Raw genomic sequence first — 19,496 nt, 5'->3', positions numbered from 1 at the left:
AAAAAATCAGCAATGCCCCATTTTCTGGTGTGGCTCAATGCATAGGTCAATGGACGCACTGAATGATCATATAGGTAAACATCTACGACAACAACGCAGGCGTGCTTGTGTAACTTTCACACTTGACCGCACAGTAGTGCTTAAAAGACCTTTGAGAACAAAATCAAATTATTTACATCGTTGTAATATTTGTTTGCGTCGTTGTAAAAACGCTGCCAAATTTGCCAAACATCGAAAAAGGTGCGTCAGTAGTTTCATGGCACGATTGAAGGAACAGCAGGACATTGCGCACATACTCATACTATGCAAAAATTAAATGGCGAGAGAATTATGAAGTAAACCTTCAAACTAAAAATGATTTATTGGATTTAAAAATGAATTTGCCATCGAATAATCAATATGATAAACATGAATTCATGAACTCTGTGGTCAAGCAGTCCCAACATTTTCCAAATCAAAAAGATGTATTAAAAAGCGTTTGGCTTTGTCTATGTTAGAATGAGCATTATAAAAAAAAGGAAGCCTTAAATCACATATTTTAAAATGTATTTACGTTTAAGGAATTATATTTTCTTGGAAATAAACAAAGTAAAATTAATGCATGCGCTCTCCCATTTAATTGTTATTACATCATGAATTTGTTATTCTTCTCTGACAAGTGTTTGGAGGAGCGTTTCGCATCCAGAAACAATGAGTGTACATCGTCGATGTCCTCTTTTGTAATCTGTGTTCGTCCATTCACCTTGGTCATTTGATGTGCTGGCGTAAGCAGTTGCACAGCATAGCGTAAAGTAGATGTGCTGCCAATGTCACTGAGACGGCTGAATGCTGATCCTTCCAACTGAAGGCCTTCCGTTTGGGCACGTAGCTTTATAATTTGTTCCATTTCCGAGGATGAATATGGCAATGTGCGTATGATTAGTAATCGATCAAGTAAATCTAGTGGTATACCATGCGGAGATACGATATCAGTTGTGCCGCTGGAAAATGCAGAAGAATTGAATCTATAAAAACAATATTTATATAATGGGAAAAATACCGTATGACACAACGTCCGCGGTTCGTGGCAAAGATTACAATAGGCGCTATAGGTGATTCAAGAGATTTATGTAAATATGTGAATGTTTCCAAGTCAAGCATATGTATTTCGTCTATGAAGAGTACGCCTGGTACTAGTTCGGCAATACCCTGATCGATATACTTGTTTACTACTTTGTTAATCTCCATACGCAATTTGTCTGCAGAAATTTTAGTACTAATAATTTATCATTCTATGTAGATATTTCTTACCTGTAATTTCTGTTTTCTTTGGCTTCATCAACTGACCCATCATTGAGAGCACGTCTTGCCCGCCTTGTGGGCGTGCATTTGCAACATCCAAATCGTGTAATGTGACATCCTGTATTACTTCCTTCTTCTTGTGTACATCACCTTTCGGCAGAGGTACATATTCCTCAGTTTCCAAGTCGAATTCAGTTGCAAAAGTGTCGCTGCGTCCCTGCCGTTTTACAGCGCCACTATTCGCTTCAATATAAATTACATCACCCACTTCCACTTTTTCCTTCTGCAGTGACTCGAAAATGCTTGGATCGAGCTTCAACTGTTTAGTACCTTTTGCCGTCTTCAGACCAATTACCACGTTGCTGATAGTTTTGCCATAACCGCCCATTGGATTCTCAGTTTCGACAGGTGTCAATTCAGTCACTTCACCCTCATACACTTCCTTCGTTTCGCGTATGCGCAAGCCAATTGAACGTCGGAAATTTTCCATCAAAACTTCAGTTTTTTTGATTTCGCTGCTGAATACTTCAGAGCCGACCATGGGACAAAAGGGTACTTTATTACCCAATTCTTGAGCAATAGCTAGAGCTATTGCCGTCTTGCCTGTACCTGGTGGTCCGGCTAACAACAACGCACGACCAGCCATTTTCTTGGACTTAATAAGATCTAAAACAATACCGGCGGCTTCGCGTGCAGTCTTTTGCCCTACCAGGCCAGCGGCGATTGGCAGTGGCACGCCATTCTCATCCAGTCCCAGACCTTTCACGTGGCTGTGTGCTGCGATGCGTTGAGTGCGCACAGTGCTTTTCACTTCCTCGATCTTCATATTGATTGGAATAAGTAAGTTTTATTAATTTTAATGCGTGTCTAGACTTTATCGATCTAACTTTTGCCTTTTATTTTTGGGGGAAGTTTCAAATGGCGTTTGGCGCAGCGCACGCTATTTTGTTTTTATTTGAAGGCCGGCTGTCAAACCTAGGGTTAGGACTGTCCTATTCACAAGTACGATACTATCGATAATTTTTGCTCCGTGTATTTTTTGCATCGATGCTTTTAACGAAATCACACTTTTCTTATCATTTTTTGCTGAAATTTTATTTATTCGTTTTGATACTATGTACATGTTTAATAAAAAGGTTTTAATTACTGCGATACTCTGCAAAGAAATATGTAAAGTATTGTTGTATGTACATACTTGAATTTGCGTAGTAAGAAACTCAATTTCCACGAAACAATCGATGAAGATATCGGCAGCGTTGCCTGTTGTTGCGAAACCATGGGCCAAATATAGTAAAATTGCGATTTTAGTTTTTGACTCTGACGTCAGTAATTAATAAATTATTTGAAAAATTCAGAGAAATGTGCTTAAAGAAACGGTATGGGTATCAAATTAAGGAGGAAATCCTGTAGAATTTAAACAGATTCAAGTTTTTGACGCAGAAGGACTGGTAAGTATCGAAAATGTACTTTTGAAATTTTTTCCTTGACTTTTCGCAATATTTGTTTTTGAAAAAATTATATGTCAAGGACTTATATAAACTCTATATAACTTAATCTGCTTAAAAATTACCTATTCGTCTTTGCGAATCCAAAAAATTCCAAAGAAATTTCCTCTTTCATTTTTTTCTACTTTTCATTGAACTTTTTAAATAATTTTTGGAATTAATCGTATCGTTGAAATTACAATGTCCAGTAAAAAAAATCCTGACGACAGAGAGAAAAAATAGAAGCACTACATAAATAAAAAAGTAGGTTTCACACCCATTTATTTATTACTTATTTTATGGTAGGCGAGCTTCTCAAACAATATAGAAGCAATTTTTTCGATTTAATTTGTTAAAAAGTAATGAATATCTATTCCCGGGATCGGAAAAAGCTGTAAAATTAACATCCCTAACTGGTACATATTTTATTGAGTGAAGAGAATTATGAATAAATTCTTTAGCAAAACTTGTTAGTATGAACAGTTTTTAATGCACATCGTTAAGTTGCAGTTTGAAAAAAAATTTTGCTGAAAATGTAATTTTACTGTAATTAAAAATATTTTTGTTCAAAGTAATGCGAATTTTAAAAATTCGTAAAAAAGTTAAAATTTTTATTTTTTACGTATAGCAATCAGAAGCTCGAATAAAATGAAAAAAAAAATCGGAAGGGCCTCCTGGTTTGTTTATTGAAATTTTTTATATGTTTACGAATTTCCCATGCAGATGAAGATTTTTGAGAGCCATGCTGACGATTTCTAACTTCAATGACCTGGCAACACTGGCCGAAAGATAAATTAATTATGTTCAGGTGACGTCTAATCGGTTATTTCTTGCCCCAAATAATTTGGGATTGGTTGAAATGAGCCTCAAAAAGTTCTATTGATCTGTATTTTTCGTTTTCGCATAGCTAAAACGTCTCTATGTTTTTCTTGCGCCAAATAATTTTGGATTGGTTGAAATGAGCCTTAAAAAGTTCTATTGATCTGAATTTTTCGTTTTTGCATAGCTGAACGGTTGGTATTCTAGATTTGTTCCAGAAAATGACGAATAACTTAAATTAAAAATGCATATTTCTACGTATTGTTTAGTATTTCCATTAAAAAACTAATTAAATTGAAAATTCATATAGAATTAAGAATACACATTTTAGCTCTAATTGAATACTTTGCTTACTTTTTTATGGCACCTTTCTACTACCGTTTTTGCAAAGGGCTATCACTTTTTCGCCTTTCTCCTACTTCCACAATACAAATCTAGATAAAGCAGTGCCAAATTTGAGCTGTCACAAATTACATAACCTTGTATTATTGAATTACGGTCAGTAGGTGCTGCAGTTTCCTGCCGTAGGTGTTCCAGTTTGTTCTCCAGTGATGCCTAAAAGGGATACTTTTAGATCTTCGTTCAGAAAAACTGAAAATACTTTTGGTGTTAGTACCAGGAAACTTCCAGTCGCGATATCAGAGAAGTGGAGACAAGGGTAATGTCAAAGTTCTCATACCCGCCCGGAGATTTTTCTGTAGCTCTTAATAAATACTAAACATTTATTATACTTTATTAATATACAAAAACTTATTTATACTTAAATATAAGACATCAAAAGTAGACCGCGAATCTAGTATCTAAATGTCAGGCAGAATAGGCGGGCAAGTGCAAACCAAATGTTTATCTCCATAGGCATCGTCAATTCGGCCAACAGTGGGCCAAATCTTTGAGTCTGGTTTAACAAATAACTGCAAAAAATAATAAAACTCAAGTCAACCTACAAATCCAACATAAATTATGCTCCTTACCGCTGGGAAAGCAGCCAGCTCGCGGGTATATGGCCTGCCCCATTTGTCTGAGATGACTTGCGCTTGCGTATGCGGCGCCATCTTCAGTGGATTCACCACTTTGTCCATACGTCCCTCCTCAATATCGACAATCTCTTCCCGTATCGAAATCATTGCATCGCAAAAGCGATCCAACTCTTCCTTGTCCTCTGACTCAGTAGGTTCAATCATCAAAGTGCCAGCCACCGGCCAAGACATAGTGGGTGCATGGAAACCATAGTCCATTAGACGCTTAGCAATGTCCACCGCCTCAATGTTGGCAGTTTTCTTCAGATCACGCAAATCGAGAATGAACTCGTGCGCCACAAGTCCGCTCGTTGATGATTTGTAAAGAGTTTTGTAGTGGTTTTCTAATCGCTTGGACATGTAGTTCGCATTAAGTATAGCTACTTGTGTGGCACGCTTAAGCCCACGACTACCCATAAGCTTGATATAGGACCATGAAATCGGTAGAATGGCCGAAGAACCGAAAGGCGCTGCAGAAACAACACCGAAACTTTCCTGTTCGCATTCCACCGGACTGATAACTGGATGTCCTGGTAAATAGGGCGCCAGGTGTGCTTTTACGCCGATTGGACCCATGCCGGGACCGCCACCGCCGTGAGGTATGCAGAAAGTCTTATGCAAATTCAAATGCGATACATCACTGCCATAATCGCCAGGGCGGCAGAGACCGACTTGGGCATTCATGTTAGCCCCATCCAAGTAAACCTGACCGCCGTGTTTGTGTATGAGCTCACATATATCAGCAACGGTTTCCTCAAACACTCCCATTGTGGATGGGTAGGTGATCATCAGGCAGGACAAATCACTATCATGCTCTGCTGCCTTGTCGCGCAAATGTGTCATATCAATGCTGCCGTCCGAGAGAATACGTATGGGTTCGACCTTCATACCAGCCATTTGCGCTGATGCCGGGTTGGTGCCATGCGCCGAGATAGGTATCAAACAAACGTTGCGGTGGCCCTCGTTGCGGTGTTCATGATACCTGCGAATGGCACGCAGACCAGCGTACTCGCCTTGTGCGCCGGAGTTGGGTTGGAATGAGATTTTGTCATAGCCCGTAATCTCGCAGAGATCCTTCTCGAGCTCGTTAAACATTTGGTGATAGCCCTTTGCTTGTTCGACGGGCGCGAACGGATGTATATCGGTGAAGTGACGGAATGAGCATGGAATCATTTCGGTAGTGGAATTTAGCTTCATGGTGCACGAGCCGAGCGGAATCATGGAGTGCACAAGCGAAATATCCTTATTCTCCAAACGCTTCATATAGCGCACCATACGAGACTCGCTGTGATGTGAACTAAAAATGGGATGCTGCAAAAAGGGGGACGTGCGCAGGAATTTCGAACGCTCAATGGAGCTTGAGAGTATATCGCGCTCTGCTAGTATCTCGTCCAATGACTTGCACTGGAAGACCCACAGCAGATCATTGACGTCACGCGCACCCACCGTCTCGTCTAGTGCCACGCTCACGCTGCCATCCGGGAAGTAGCGGAAGTTGATGCGCTTTTCCGCCGCGCGCAATTTGATTTCCTCGCTCGGCAAACTCTCTGATGGCGTTACATGCAAAGTATCGAAAAAATGTTTGTTATTTACTCGATGTCCGGCCATTTGCAATCCTGTTTGCAGTGCCAGTGTGAAGTGGTGTATGCGGTTTGCGATCTCCTTAAGACCTTCGGGTCCGTGGTATACAGCATACATGGCAGACATGTTGGCGAGCAGCGCTTGCGCGGTGCAAATGTTGCTGGTAGCCTTGTCGCGGCGTATGTGCTGCTCGCGGGTCTGTAAAGCCAAACGATAGGCATCGTTACCGTCGTTATCGCGCGTTACACCGATCATGCGTCCCGGCATCAGGCGCACCAAGTTTTGTTTGCAAGCAAAGAAGCCTGCATGCGGACCGCCATACCCGAGCGGTACGCCCAAACGTTGCGATGTGCCAATAGCGATATCGGCACCAAATTCAGCTGGCGGGCGGAGCAGTGTCAGCGCGAGCAGATCTGTGGCGACTACAATGAGTGTCTATAAAGCAGAAACATTAGAAGCAAAGAGAGGGCATCTGAAGAAGTTGGGCATCTGACTTCAGAGAGTGCATTACTTACACCATTTTTGCGCGCTTTCTCAGCAACATCCACAAAGTCCCTCACATCACCAAAAGTATCAGGATATTGTAACAAAATGCCAGATATTTCCCGCGCCGCCAAATCAGCATTCTCAATTGGACCAATTTCCGTTACGAACTCCAAAGCTTCGGCGCGTGTCTGCACCACAGACAAAGTTTGTGGATGCAACTTGTTCGAGAGATAAATCTTCTTGCGCTTGTTGTGTCTGCAATGAAAGGAATTCAAAAGATTTATACATATAATACAAATAAAGTAAGGCCTTTTTGAAGTTACTCGCTTCCTCATACTACCTCGTACACAGGCTCATAGCCTCTGCGGCGGCGGTGCCTTCATCCAGTAGCGAGGCGTTTGCCACATCCAATCCGGTCATTTCAGCAACCAGCGTTTGATAATTCAATAGCGATTCCAGGCGGCCTTGCGAGATTTCCGGTTGGTAGGGTGTGTACTGCGTAAACCAGCCGGGATTTTCAAAGACGTTGCGTACAATTGTATGCGGCACATGACAATTGTGGTAACCCATACCGATATATGAGCGCCAAATCTCATTGCGATTGGCGATCTCACGTATATGGCGCACTAGCTCGTGCTCATCTGGGCGAGCGGGGAAAGGGAAAAAAACATCAAACCCGATGTACATATGTATGTGTGAATTCTATGAGTTAGGTGAAGCTAATAAAAACCATCGCAGACCCGCCCACACTCACGACGGCCAGGACGTAATCTTGCGAAAGGGTTAGGCGAGATGCGCGAGTATTATGTAATACATACATGGATCAGTGAAGACTATGCATTTATAGCCGCTACAAAGTTGGCTATAATTTTTGGTCGCGTACACTAGGGGACCTGTCCGTACCTCTAAGAATAACCTAATAGAGCTCTAATTCAGTTATAACCACCATAGTTGAGTAGGTACTTACCAACACCCGGTAGCACCCAGGCTAGATTCCTATTCCGACCAACATCCAAGGAGTTGTTTCCTACTAACGACAGACAATGGCGAGCTTCTGAAGTTGAAGTAGCCAGACAACGATCCTTACGTCGGACCAGGTCCATGGCGAGCTTTAATGAATCTTTGGCCCTACCACAGGCTATCATTTTGGCTCTGAGCTCATCCGCAGCTATCGCAAAAGACGCTATTCGCCGGGTCGTGATCCTACTACTGGAGGTTACGGGGCGATTGCTGTTTGCGCTGCAATCCTGTCAGTTAATTTCAACTTTGGAAGAGGAAGGGGTCTTTGGACTTTCTGAGATAGGGTCTTTACGAACTGGGTGCCGAGATAGTTCGATCTTCCACTCAGCCGTCGATATCGACTTAGTTAGATCGACAAGACTTTCCGAAAAGGTGGGGAAAAAACTTGTATATAAGTTAACTAAATTCGACATTTCATACAGGTGGCAATCTCTTTAAAATATTTTCAAAATAAAATCTTATTCAATCTCTTTCGTCTGACACCGAAATTTTGATAAAAATTTCAGTTACTTAATTGTCTTAATTTAAGTTGAGTTGGATTTTTTAAACAGGTGACAACTCTCCTAAATATACGTATTTAAGAAGTAAAGCCTCGATTGATATCCATAAAAGTAGTTCAGAAATAAAGCCTTTTCAAAACCACTGCGATTGATACCAATATTTCAACAATTCATTTAGCTTATCAAATAATTTGCATTTAACGGGTGGCAACCCTCTGTAAACATCTCAAAAATATTTTAAATGATAAACCATAAAACCATGATACAAAAAAGAAGGTAGTTTCAATAAACAACTTTTTGATTAAAAAGCAGATTTTTGACAATTGCTCAATTGTGAAAAATTCGAAGTGGCGTTACCCAATTGTAAGTTTTTTGGTGTGGGAGATTTTTTATCCTAAATTTGGGATTATAAATAAAATAGTTGTGTTAATATTTACCTTTTAAAAATAATTAATATCTTATCTTAAAAATGTTTAAATTTTACATTAAATTCGATAACAACTTGCCAAATCATTATCATGAACATATTTTAAAATTTTTTTAGTGTCCTCATGTCATCTGATTATTTCACAATGTAGTTTTCTATATCGGATACGATGATTCTGATATAATTCAGACACTGAAATTATACATTTCGATGTGTTATTTAATACATATTGTCTTTGTCCATTTAACAGCAAATGGAATTTACTTTGGAACCTATGGGCCGTGAAATTTTTCCAGCAATACATATTGTTTTCACGTGAAATTTTTACACACCCAAAAGTGAAGTATAAAATAAATAGATAAAACAAATTTTCAATCAACCTGATTTGTGTAGTTCAGGGGCGCTTTTGGTAAATGTTCTGGAGGCTGTTTTAATATATACTATCTTATTATATATTTCTTAGCTTTTCTACATTCTGAGAAAATGAGAGAATGAAGTCTAATGTTCTTTTTTGGTCAACTATGACGTTTGATTTCATTTTTTGCAATCATTAGTTCATTTCCCTTGAGGAGTCACAATGCCCATACCGGCTATACCGATTTTTTTGAAATTTCGGACACAAATTTTCCAAGAATGGTTATAGGCTAAAACAAAACCGATATCTAAAGGGGGTGTGGAACCTCCCATACAAATCGAATTTTTCGTAGTGCATATCTATGAAAGTATTTATGGTAGAGTCCTGGAACTTGGTATGGATATATGTCACAGCGTGAACAGAATACTACTTTGCCGAGGAAATGTTATGGAATTTCACACTTATTTCACAGAAACAAATTTTATATGCACTTTAACAGCTTTTTCACGTGAAACAGGAATTAAATACTATGCTTAAGAACAAAGATTTTTAAATCGACAAAAAATTAATAAGAACATTTGAAGGATTTTAGATATTGGGTATGGTAGCACGAAATGTCACAATCTGCTTAATTGTCAGGTTGTTAATATGGCGACGAAAAAGTGACAATGGAACTACCTTTTTTTTTGTATCATGGATAAAACTATAGATTTCTTAACATTCTTTTGTTTGACATTTTTTAATATTCCATTGTGTATAAGTGAACTAAATTTGACTTTTCAAACTGGTAGTAACTATCTTCAAAATATTTCTAAACAACTACCTATATACCAGAGACCTGCACGAGTGATTCTGGCATCGTATGAGTATGAGTACTAGTAACCTTTTTATTAGTATCTACAGCGATGCTTTTTTGAAATCGTATAATCGCTCGCACGATGCCGATTCTGCCGATGCGACATCGTAGCATAAGATGATTACTATTTAGGCTTCGCCGGAAACGCGTCACGAGGGAAAAAAGTTAAGCGAAATGCAACAAATGCACATGTTTGAGTCATCGCCATTAATGAAATACATCAAAAAACGTAATAATTTAATTAATTGTGAAAACAACTTCTATTGAACTTTGTATTTATAGAGAATTGAGTGGACCACTTGCAAAGTGCGCTATGTAAAATTTTTTTCGTTTTTTAGTTTTTGGTGGGTAACGTACCAGTATTTCAAGTAGTTTCATGTCTACTAACAACGCAGTGCAAAATCTTTTTATATTCTCTTGCAAAATTCGCTTTCATACTTACTTATAATTTCTTAAAAGTCTCCGTCTTCTGATGAACTTAGAAATCTGCTTTAGGTCGTATAGACTGTTAATGTTATGTTATGTCATGTTGTGTTATGGTATAATGTTATTAGGCTCTTATTTATCAAAATTTTCAGGTTATAAAAAAAAGATTCAACTAAAAAGTTACTTGTTGTCGTTGTCGTTTTTTATTATTTATGGCTTTCTATTTTAAAATCACATAACGCTGTTTGCAAGTGGACTACTCAATTGCGTTGAGAACGTACATAAAATAAAATTGCATTCAAGCTTTAACTTTCTAAATCTGTTCTTATGTCCTATAAATTCCGACGTGCAGGAATTTGTAATTTGTTAAAAGGTTTTCCATACGTCACTGGAGCCTGTTGCTCCAGTCGCGAAATATTTTATTTAGCACTTTATAAAATTTTTCTTTCTAATGCTTACACTTTTCAATAAATTTTAAAGTTTTTCATTTTGACACATATTTCAAATCGAACATCCCTCATCGTAAACGTGTCATATGAAAATGATGATATGAAAAAAATATCCGCTTGCTGCTATTGCCTACGATGTCAAATTTAAATTCGACTAATCGCATCGTTTCTATTCATACTCGGCGATTATTAACTTTTACTTACTAGTGCAGATCTCTACTACATATTTGTATTATAAATTTTCGTAATGTTTTTCCAGCTATTTTTTTTTTATTTGTTTATAGAAAGCTTCAGCCAAACCATATAAATCACAGTTTCAAACTTTATACAAAAATTAGTAAAACCCAAAATTTTCCTTAAAAATTAAACTTATAAATCTGAATCATTAGAACATTTTTGAGTATGCAGTTTTATAGCACAAACAATTTTGGTCCGATGTAATGCAAGTTTCAAGCGGCCAAAAAATCGTGTTAATTATTAATATTTTTTTGGTGAAGGCTTTTGCGATGTTTTTATATACAAGTGCAATTTACGAAAACTGGCGTTGAGTTTTTAACATGTTTCTGCGAACGATCTACCGCATTTAATTTCATAAGAAATGCATGCTTGTATGCAAAAAAAGTAAAAAACTGTCAGCAAAAAAAAAAATATTTAAAATCAGTGCGTTTTTTTTATCCCTTTGAAGACTTAAAAGTTGAAATTTTGATGAAAATTTGTGATTTTTATGGTTTTGCTAAAAGCTCGGACAATATTTTCATAGAAAAATGACCAAAGATAATTTAAATCGAAAAATATTATGTATATTACAAAAAAAAATCGACACGTGATCACTTGTTTGAGTCAATTCGCAATTCTGCGAGGAAATTAATATACAGCATAAAACTCGTAAAAGTATAGCAAATATAACACATGCCGTCTTCACATTCGCTTAACAATAAAATCAAAATTGATAAGCGGCTTTGAACTCTAAACCCACGCGTCTAATTACGGCTGGAGTAAGCGCTATTATCAGGGTGATTGTATAAAATCACAGCAGGGGGTCCACTCAAAAATAAGTTTGCAAACAAGATAACGATATTACAGCAAAACAATGCCTATATGTATGTATGTACATTAGACTGCATCACCAAAACAAGTTGCGGTTTTTCCGCCGGGATTACAAAATTTATTATATTTTAAGACGTCCGTCCACCAAAATATTTCGGAGAAATATTAAGATTTAAGCGAGCTGGACCGATTTGAAAATACCTCCAAAAATGGAGTTTTTTATGAATAAAAATAGTTTCTTAAAGAACTTTTTGTAAAAAGTCCCCTCAGATGACAAAAAAAAAATAAGCATTAAAAATTCTGCATAAAAATATTTAAAAATCTTTTCAACGGAATCGTAATAATGAGATTTTTGATGCTGTTTTTTACTTTTTTCAAAGATTGATTTACGAAAAACTTAAATAACTGGGCCAAAACTATTCTGATTTAGACTTATAGGATCTCGGTAGAAAGGTATTTTCCCACTATTTTTATTTATGTACAAAAAAAGTCATTCGTGTCCCAATTTTTTTTTCAAATACCAACACATCTTAATTCAACTTTGAATGATATCCGTTCATCCTACCTTTCTCTTTCATCATTTGAACGAGTTTATTATCCAGAAATAAAAAGGGTGAGAAAGTACCTTTTCAATGATATCTCACAAGTCTAAATCGGGAGAGTATAGGTTCAGATATTAAAGTTTTTCTTATACCAATCCTTGAAAAAAGTTAAAAACAGCATCAAAAATCTCATTACTACGATTCCGTTCAAAAATATTTTTACGCAAATTTTATAAGCTTAAATCGTTTTGTCATTTGAGGGGATTTTTTCAAACAAAAATATTTAAGAAACCATCTTTGGAGGTATTTTCAAATTGGTCCAGCTCAATCTTAATATTTTTTCGATATATTTTGGTGGACGTCTTAAAATATAATAGATTTTATAATTCCAATGGAAAAACAGTACCGATATTTTTTTGTATGGGGAGTGATGCAGTCTAATGTACATAAATACATATTGATGTACGTATGCATACTAAGTAAATACATATGTACGTACATATGTATATACTACGTCCGTAGCTATTCGGATTCAGTGATAGCATTTACGTAGATTTCACGAAAAATGGATTTAGTGACGATGGTTTCAGTGATAGCCCTGATTATGTTAGGAGTAATACTCACTTAACGGTTTATCCAAGTTCAAATCTCGCTTCAGTTGTATGCGCTTGGGAACGGCCTTATTCGTAAGCTCCTCCAAGGACTAGTTGTAAGAAGAAACAGTGTTCTATGGTTATTCCTGATCTTCACCAACTTTTATGTTTATGTATATATATTGATGTATATATATGTACCTTAAAGTCTAGCGTATCCAACATTGACACCACATCCGTTTTACGCGGCCCTATATGACGGCTGGGAAAGTCAGATTTCGAGGGAAATAACACCTCACCCACTGGCACGGTCGCTAAGCAACGTGTTTGCATGAGTACACGTGGCACTTGCCATGATTTTATGGTTGTATGTGTGAGTGCGACAAGTTGGAGCGTAGATACGCGGCTTAAATGCTGCATTGTTACTCTGTTTTAATTAATATGTATGTATTTGTGTAGTTGGAAAATCACAAACGCTTAAGGTGAAATGTATGCATGTAATCACTTCTGTGTTGTAACGGCACTTTTAATTTCTACTTGGCACTTTTTTGATTTTATACAATACAACTTTTAGAAACAAAAACACTTCGACTTTCGCCAACAACTGGCCACGGACTGAATGAAATGAGCATCTTACTATCATGCCACGCAATGAGCTAAGCCGCGCTTTAGTGTGGATCTTCTTATCAGTAAGAATTGTGTGAAAATTTTATTTATGTAGATGCTAGACTTATCTCAAGTCGGCTGTGCATATGTGTTGGTTTGGTTTCTGATAATCCAGTCGGAATATTTGCAACCTGTTTACAAAAGTTTGTTTTACTCGAAACTCACTTATATTTATTAAAAGGTGGGGTGCAATAACACCATACGCAATAAGGCCATATGGTCTTATTTCCATTTTGTTTTGGAAATAAAACTATATGACGTTGTTTTCAATCCAGAAGTCATTCAAAATTGTACAAATGAATAACAAAATCACCGCTTCAACTAAAAAATGCATGTCTGGCCACACTATTTGTGGATCACAGGTTTTCTATTAATTGATCGTGGGCGTGTTTCTTTATTATTCAGACCGGATCTACCAAATAACTTCTATTTGTAGACTTCAGCAGGAAAAGTAATAGTTGCCTGTGCCCTTCTCTGAAATATCGCTCAATTTAAAGGTTGTCGAAAGAACCCCAAAAAACCGATAATCGCTGCAACAAAATAGCATATTTAAGTGTGGAGCTGTTAGTTTAAAACTATGGTCGGCATTGTTGTAATTTTCGTCGGTACAAATTTTTGTCGTACAATTTGGAAGGAAGTCCTTTATTGTTATGGATACGGCTCAATGTTTCTTCTTCCTAAAATCGGTTAGAGAATAATGCCAGTCCCATGTTCTGACTACCACACCCAACCAAAAAGTAATCTACCTGCTTCTACTTCCCCTGCGGTTTTAGTAAGAGATTTAGCTTAAGCGTTTTCAAATTTTAGCCAAAAAAATCAATTAGTTGCAATCGCTGTTAAACTATACTCACTTATACTACTCTAATTAAGAATGATTTTTATTAATTAAAGATAATAATTATTATTTTATGATTTTTATTTTTTCACTCAAAGGTAAGCATTATTATTGAGTCTTATTTTTTCACTTAAGAATAATGATTATTCAAAAAACTCAAAGGCTACATCTGCATGATTTCCGACGTATCGTTTTCGGAGGTTGCGACACCCTAATAAAAGGAATAAGTCTCAAAACTTTCAAGTCGAAACCTCAGTTGGTTGCGTCTGTATGGCCCGTTAAATTTTGTGGATAAGCATTGTGGTTGTTCACACTTGCCTGGTTATCAGGTTATGTGGTTATATTTTTCATTCAGTTTACAACAATAAAATACATTACACACTAATAATTTTTAACCAGATAACCTGATAACAAGGCAAGAATTATTATCTCTGAGTTTTTCACTCATAAAAATCATAAAATAATTATTTTCGTTGTGCGAAAAAATAAAACTCAATAATAATAACTACTTATTATTAAGCGAAAAAAATATAAATCATAAAATAATGATTAAATGCTGATTTAAATTATTTGACTCATAATGATTACCGTCCCTTGTTCGCAGCTTAGCTGTCCTGTGGCATATAGTGTAAATCGGACAGGGTGACTGGTTCATGCCTCCAGAGTTGTTCTTTCTCCTACATATTTTTTTTAGATTATTAACGAATCAAACAATTTTTGTTTTATTTTGATAATATTTGTTTAATGCGTTTTTATTGGCCTTGTTTATTGTTATCAATATTCTTCGATAATGAATAAATATACAATATTCATAAACTATAGTATCGTAAATATAGTCATCTAATACATACATATATATTTTAATGCACTTATATAATAATACATTTAATAAATATAATAAGTACATTTATATAATCATAAATAGAAATTAACATATTCATGAAAAATTGATACAAATAAAAAAAAAATATTAAGATTAAGATTAATTAAATTAAATTTCATATGCTAATATTTTTTCTAGCTCGCATAGTTTTAACGTTTTATAGCCATTCGTTTTAAAAAATCATATAATCAACTTAAAAAATAGTCGTTACACATGCATTTGTATACATACATATGTACATATATCATTTGGTTGTAAATATAATTTTCTGTCGCAATTTAACTAAAAAAATTGTTCGTGTACATTTAATATACCTACATACTTGCATTGCTCTATTACGCATACGTTCAAAATGTTATTGTATATAATAAAATTTCTTTTTGCAAAAACATAGTACATGCTTGAAAAGTAGATACCTTGTTTTTTTAATTATCATTTTCATTTACATTTTCCTTTTCTATTTTGTTGTTTTTTTTTATAATTCTTGATCTATTTTTCTTCTATTTTATATTTGTTACTCCAACAAAGCCATTGCATTTTGCTTAATTAAACTCTTGATTAAATATTCTTCTTTAACAACTGTAATTATACATAAATGGAGACTAATACGTAAATTTTCCATATTTATTTATTTTTTTCAAAAAATTTAACTAATATTACAAAAACAGACATGCATTTATGTATATATGTACTAAAGCAATATAAATGAATGCCTTTTATTGCAATGTTTATTTTGACATTTTTTTTTTTTTAATTTTTTACATACAAATATTGAAATTCAGTCATTAACATTTAATTTTGTTTATAACAATTATCTTAAATTGAACTCTGTTTCTCCGTTGTTTTTTTAAATATTTGAAAAATTAAATGAGAAAAACATTTTTTAATTGAGGAAGTTACAATTCGCTGAAAATATTTTTAGACATACATATACATAGTTATGCAGAGCAGATAATCTATTGATCAGCATTGGGAAGATGCTTTATTTAAAATTTAAAGGAATAGAATATATTTTTATGGAGTAAGTTCGTAACTTTTTTGATACAGCAATGGTTTTTTTTTTGATCCAGTTTTTATTTTCTTAAAGTTAAATATTTATGTAGTCCTAAGTTCGTGTTAGTGGAGTAAATATGTTTGTATGCATGTGGTATCAGATGCATATACTAATATGAGGTATGTTGCGATTGGTGCTACTCTCCGCCAAGTCCAGCTCATTTTCAGGTTCAATTTGCGAAATTAAGTGATTTTGGTAAAATTCGAAGCGTTAAATACGAGCAGTTTTTAGTTTAGCAGAGCATTCCAGACGTATTTATGTATGTTTGTTTGTATGTTATAATTGAGCTAAATAGGTATGTGGGTGCTGAGGTGCTAAGGTGCATTTGGGCATATGTAAGTATGTATGTACTGTTATTTATAAGTATATAGTGGTATACAATATGCATTTAGGAAAAGGGTGCTTCGATTAAATAGTTCGCATTATAATAACTCCAAAAGTAAATTTATTTGCTACCAACTTGTAGATAAAAGTTAAATATTTAGTTGCATAATAGTAGTAGTATGTTTGTATTTATGTAGGTATCATTGCTATAAATATGCACTTATACAGCGTTGCAGGGTTCCAACTTCCTAATTGTAATTGTAATTTGGTTTACTATTTATTTGTAAATGAAGTGAAGAAGTAGATTTTAATAAATATGTATGGATTTATGTTTTCGTTGCATGACGTATACTATTTATACACACATATGGTTTATTGTAAAATTGGATTTCAAAAATCAAATTAGGATCGAAAAATGGTGAGCTGACGATTTTTTGCATAACGAATAATTCTCTTTGAATACTGCGCGGCTAGTCGCAAGGAATGTAAAACTTAAGATTTGCGGAACTGAAGTGGTTGTGGAAAGGCTGCCAGCTTGAAAACAAGTGTAGCAGGCCCGTCGCATGGGGTGCTATGGCATTTAGTTCTCTCGGGCCCGTCGGCCAGAGTCGAAATATGAAACCTTTCGCAGAGCATATTGCTGATCTCAAGAGATCCCTTGAAGCTATTGAAATATTGAACATTACCGCTCAAATAAGATGCGATGTGAAGAGCTATTAGAGAGCAATATACATGGAATCGTTTGAGTATATGTATTTAGTTGGATTTTATTAGGCTTAAAACTCTGACTCCAATTAATTATACAGAACTCAAAAAAAAAAAAAATAAATAAATCGATGAAGGGTTCTTTCAACCAAACTTGGTGTTTCATTTGTTTTTGGGGTCGCTGAACACGAATCGAAAGACTTTTTTGCTCCATCAGGATTTTTACCTAATCTCAAAAAACGCCCTGTCATCTTCCCTCGGGCCCAAAGCAGCTCTCCAAGGCCTGCTCACGGAAAGAGTCATTTTAGGGGCCCAAACTAACTATATGATTTAAAATATTTTCACTGAGTATCAAACCCCAAGAGGATTTTGCTACATTTCACAAATTTTTTTTTTGTTTTAAGGAGGGTTAAAGTTTTATTTTTATAAGAAGGTAGCTAGCTACATAGTATATATGTATTGTTTTTCATGAAATATTATGTATTTACTCTTTTCCCTTAATACCATTGCATTTTGCTGGACTTCGTTTTTGGATGACCCATGGTAGCATAATATTCTTGTGCAATATTTAACCCTCTAAAGAGCCTCTCAGGCGTGGAAATGCAATACATTTCGAAAAGGCTGTGAAATTAAGAAATTTCAGAAAGCAGTTGCATAAGCAGTCACACCTTGCATGTAAAGTGTCTTTAAAAAGAGTTTTTTTTTTTTTATTTCCGAAAAGCGTATTGCAGATTGCCAGTGCCACACACGAGCAAGTTGAAATATATTTCCGAAATCGATTTGCGCTCTCTCAATTACAGTCATATCTTGCAACTTTGATTTCTGAAACTGATTTCCGAAATGTGACATAAAGGTATTTTTGGCTGTTCACACATCTAAATAAAGTTTCTCTTTCTCAATTTGACAGCGAATTGTGTGGAAAAGTTGGAAATATTGCCACTGCCGTTTTTCAAAAGTGCGCCAAAAAGACCCGCTTCGGTAGGCGTTAGAGAGTTAAAAAGTTCTATGAAAAATGTATTTACTAAATAATTATGTTTGACGTCGTTTTAAAATGGTATAGCGATGTGTGTGGATACTAACGCTTGGGCAAGTTTGATTTAGGTCCAAAAATAGTTTAAAAAAGTTTACCACAACCTCCGCAGTTCTGCAAATCAAGTTTTACACTCCCTGCGGCTGACCTTACAGTATCCAAAAAGAACTGACCACCATGAAAGCATCGTGAGTTTCTCCTTATTTGACTGTACTAATATCGTAAATACAATAAATTGTTGGCCTTTACTTTAAGTAAACAAAAAAAAAATAATCGAAGATTCTTAGTAGAATTGATTCAATGCTTTAAAAGCAAAGCTCGCGTGACGCTGCCTTCTAAGATTTCTTTTTAAACAGTGAAAAGTTTTTTCTCCATACAAGTCCCGCTTTAAGTTTAATTTGATAGTAAACATTTTGTAACCGATAAACGAAGTTACCGGCCACTTTTACAAACATTTCAATGTATGGTGTGTTTTCGGGTATTGTATCCTAAAGTTCATGCCTTAATTTAGACCTATGTGAAAGATTCCATCCCTTTTTTTCATCGCTAGAGCTTCTCAAAAAATCCAAAAACGTGATTTTTTGACACTTTGGCCATTTTTTTTTTCTCAAATTCTATTCGCTCCTACGGATTCGTTGTCAGCGCATAGAAGTCTATCAATATTAGCATTAAAATTTGCGCCGGAAATTTGGTTTCTATTTTGATGCCTTGTGTAATCTGTAACTAAGCAATTTCAAATTCTCTCTTCTCCAGTAACAAGGCCTGTATTCTATCGAGAATTCATGATCCAGCGATTAAGGGGAGATTGATCTAATCATAACTAAAAACACAATTTTTTAAATTCTTAAGTTAAAAAAAAAAATTCCCAAAATTTTGGAAAAAAGTTCTGCAAGTATGGTCTAAGTCAGTACATATTTAGAGGATTTTTTCTCGATTCCTCGCGCGACATAGGCCATTTTTAATACTTTCTGAGGGATTAAAATCTTTTATTTCTTTAGAGTCTGGTAACTCTTCTGGGGCAGATATTGAACGGAGCTAGTACTTAAAACATTCCAGGTGATTCTCTAATTAAGTGTACGGTGGCCAATTTCGAACAAAATACCATTTTTATACAATT

General features: G+C 35.5%; 3 protein-coding genes across 3 annotated transcripts in view; 1 reads left to right on the top strand and 2 right to left on the bottom strand.

Annotated features, from left to right (window-relative positions):
- The window catches only part of LOC118737644, a 24,351-nt gene extending 23,927 nt beyond the window's left edge, over positions 1-424 (top strand). The window contains exon 4 of the mRNA XM_036468294.1: positions 1-424. Coding sequence (XP_036324187.1) covers positions 1-316 — 316 coding nt within the window. The 3' untranslated portion in view covers positions 317-424.
- Positions 425-524: 100 nt separating this feature from the next.
- On the bottom strand, positions 525-2,265 carry LOC118737643 (ruvB-like helicase 1). The gene is made up of 3 exons (XM_036468293.1): positions 1,291-2,265; positions 1,040-1,238; positions 525-980 (listed from the first exon to the last, which is right to left on the bottom strand). The coding sequence occupies exons 1-3, from the start codon at positions 2,105-2,107 to the stop codon at positions 626-628; spliced, it is 1,371 nt and encodes a 456-aa protein (XP_036324186.1). The 5' UTR covers positions 2,108-2,265; the 3' UTR covers positions 525-625.
- Positions 2,266-4,292: 2,027 nt separating this feature from the next.
- Positions 4,293-13,531, bottom strand: LOC118737642 (glycine dehydrogenase (decarboxylating), mitochondrial). Its single transcript, XM_036468292.1, has 6 exons — positions 13,084-13,531; positions 12,914-12,992; positions 7,008-7,308; positions 6,697-6,922; positions 4,556-6,616; positions 4,293-4,495 (listed from the first exon to the last, which is right to left on the bottom strand). The coding sequence occupies exons 1-6, from the start codon at positions 13,300-13,302 to the stop codon at positions 4,385-4,387; spliced, it is 2,997 nt and encodes a 998-aa protein (XP_036324185.1). The 5' UTR covers positions 13,303-13,531; the 3' UTR covers positions 4,293-4,384.
- Between the last annotated feature and the right edge of the window lie 5,965 nt (positions 13,532-19,496).

This window comes from Rhagoletis pomonella, unplaced genomic scaffold (genome assembly GCF_013731165.1).
Source record: "Rhagoletis pomonella isolate Grant_MI unplaced genomic scaffold, Rhpom_1.0 Rhpom_scaffold_00004, whole genome shotgun sequence".
In the NCBI taxonomy this organism is placed as follows: Eukaryota; Metazoa; Arthropoda; class Insecta; order Diptera; family Tephritidae; genus Rhagoletis; species Rhagoletis pomonella.
Note: the sequence above shows the minus strand (reverse complement) of the source record. Positions and strands in the feature narration are given on the sequence as shown.

What these genes read in the sequence shown, in the direction of transcription:
- LOC118737643 (XM_036468293.1), bottom strand. Translation starts at nt 2,107, where the DNA reads ATGAAGATCGAGGAAGTGAAAAGCACTGTGCGCACTCAACGCATCGCA. An exon ending in AAAGAAAACAGAAATTACAG is followed by an intron (nt 1,239 to 1,290) that starts GTAAGAAATATC and finishes AAATTTCTGCAG; the next exon opens with ACAAATTGCGTATGGAGATT. An exon ending in CGCGGACGTTGTGTCATACG is followed by an intron (nt 981 to 1,039) that starts GTATTTTTCCCA and finishes TGCATTTTCCAG; the next exon opens with CGGCACAACTGATATCGTAT.
- LOC118737642 (XM_036468292.1), bottom strand. Translation starts at nt 13,302, where the DNA reads ATGCAGCATTTAAGCCGCGTATCTACGCTCCAACTTGTCGCACTCACA. An exon ending in AGAAAGCGCGCAAAAATGGT is followed by an intron (nt 6,617 to 6,696) that starts GTAAGTAATGCA and finishes TCTGCTTTATAG; the next exon opens with ACACTCATTGTAGTCGCCAC. An exon ending in AGCTGGCTGCTTTCCCAGCG is followed by an intron (nt 4,496 to 4,555) that starts GTAAGGAGCATA and finishes TATTTTTTGCAG; the next exon opens with TTATTTGTTAAACCAGACTC.